We start from the raw sequence: 2088 nt of genomic DNA, 5'->3' as shown, positions 1-2088 counted from the left end.
TTCACTTAAACGGTTTTGCAAGCTTGTGATTGAGATTTTAATTTCCTCTCTATCTCTTTGACTCTGGTACATGCAATCTATTTCTTTCCTGTATTGCTCATTTAAGGATTCCGTCATTTTTCTAATCTCCTGTATTTTTTTATGAATATCTTCTTTAGAAGCAGTTATAAATTCTTTTACTGAAGTGTTTTTTTCAGATTGTGTTTCCTCCCTATATTTCTGTATTTGCTTCTTTACTTCAGATGCTATGAGTTCTGAGAATTCTTTTTTTATTTCAGAAAAGAGTTGTGCTCTTAGTTCCTCTATAATTTTCTGCTGTTGCTTATTTACTATCGACGCTCTTAATTCATGCATTTGAGCCTAGCTAGTGTCCTCCATACTTGTTCTGGGTTGGTCACTGGGTTTCCTCCATGTTTCTGCATTTGATTCTTTACTGCAGATGTTATTAATTCAAGAATTTCTTTTTTTTGGTTCGCCGAGGGGGAGGGCGGAGCTGCCGGCGGCCCGGGCGGGCTGGCAGCTAGAGTGGGCGCGAGAGCCACCTCCTCCTCTGCCGCCTCCGCTGTCGCCTCTTCTGCCCGGGCCGTTCGCTGCTGCGTGGGGAGAGCAAGGCGGGGCCGCTGGGGCCGCCATGGAGCCCGACTCGGTGATTGAGGACAAGACCATCGAGCTTATGTTACCGAAGTGCATGTTTGGAATTTTGTTGAAGAAAGCTGGATACAATAAACGGAAAGAATCTTGGAAGATGCTTGACTGCTGTCTTTTCTCAGACTAGTCTGAAAGGGAATACTCCCATTCATTCTGGATTGGTGGATCTGAAGTACAAAATATTTTCCAGAACACTTCAGTTATGGAAGATCAAAATGAAGATGAGTCCCCAAAGAAAAATACTCTTTGGCAGATAAGTAATGGAACGTCATCTGTGATTGTCTTCAGAAAGAGACCATCAGAAGGAAACTATCAAAAAGAGAAGGACTTGTGTATTAAATATTTTGACCAGTGGTCTGAATCAGATCAAGTGGAATTTGTGGAGCATCTTATTTCACGAATGTGTCATTACCAGCATGGACATATTAACTCTTACCTGAAGCCCATGTTGCAGTGGGATTTTATCACCGCGTTACCAGGTAACTGCTCTTGTCTTAAATAGCTGAGCAGTGGAGAAGTACTCAACCTAAGCATCTAGGTGGGGCTGAATGGGAGCTTTATGAAATGCATGAATTAGTACTGTATGCAACAGTATTTCTTTGGGACATACACTGTACTTTCAATGTACAGTATAGCATTTGAGGAATTGTAATTTAGCATCTACCTAGGAAATCAGGCCATTTGTATGATTGTTAATTATTGGTCATTACTGGTAATTCATTTAGCTTGTTTAATGTTTGCTTTTTTTTAAATGATACTTTTTATTTTGATGCAATCTATATATAATTAGCTTGTACTTTGCCTTTATCTGAAATTTAGAAATTACATGGGGTATGCACAAATTTTTGATTTTCAGACTTCAGTACTGTAAACAAAACCCAAAACACACTGAGAAAACTGGTAATGGGTCTTTGCTATATTAAAGAAAATCCTTTTATCAGTACATACTTGTAGTACATAGTAGTTACATTCATTATAGAGAATTTGTACATGTGCATAACACATCTCAGTTCTTTATTTTTCCCCTTCCCTCCAGCACTTGTTTTGCCAGCATCAGATTCATGTGTTTACCAGGGGTCAGAAAACATAAAAGATACATAAGACAATTATAAATCAAGGCACACTTTTAGATACATTGTTAATGCTGGATAACGATTTTTTTTCTCTTTTTTTCCTCATCTATCTTTTACTTTGTACTTTAATTATATATTGAGTTCCTCATATAAGAGAAAATATGCAGTTTTTTTATGAGTCTGTTTAGTTCACTTAACGTTATGGTCTCAGGTGCATCCATTTTTCTACAGATGACTCAAGTTTATCATTTTAGTTTTTCTTGGGTGGCACAGTAAAATTTATGACTTCCACATAATGATGAAATACTTAAAAAGAGCAAACACTGTCAAAACGGCCATATGTAGCTTAGAAAACAGCTGGTTCCAG

General features: G+C 37.8%; 1 protein-coding gene across 1 annotated transcript; it reads left to right on the top strand.

The window, feature by feature from the left end:
- The first annotated feature begins 586 nt into the window (after positions 1-586).
- On the top strand, positions 587-1150 carry LOC111815086 (F-box/WD repeat-containing protein 11-like). The gene is made up of 2 exons (XM_023709323.1): positions 587-676; positions 839-1150. The coding sequence occupies exons 1-2, from the start codon at positions 632-634 to the stop codon at positions 1148-1150; spliced, it is 357 nt and encodes a 118-aa protein (XP_023565091.1). The 5' UTR covers positions 587-631.
- The last annotated feature ends 938 nt before the right edge of the window (positions 1151-2088 follow it).

Source organism: Octodon degus, unplaced genomic scaffold (genome assembly GCF_000260255.1).
Source record: "Octodon degus isolate 3935 unplaced genomic scaffold, OctDeg1.0 scaffold00011, whole genome shotgun sequence".
Lineage (NCBI taxonomy): Eukaryota > Metazoa > Chordata > Mammalia > Rodentia > Octodontidae > Octodon > Octodon degus.
Note: the sequence above shows the minus strand (reverse complement) of the source record. Positions and strands in the feature narration are given on the sequence as shown.

Coding starts and splice junctions, on each gene's coding strand:
- LOC111815086 (XM_023709323.1), top strand. CDS start 632: ATGGAGCCCGACTCGGTGATTGAGGACAAGACCATCGAGCTTATG. Junction 677..838: donor ACAAGACCATCGAGCTTATG/TTACCGAAGTGC, acceptor AATATTTTCCAG/AACACTTCAGTTATGGAAGA.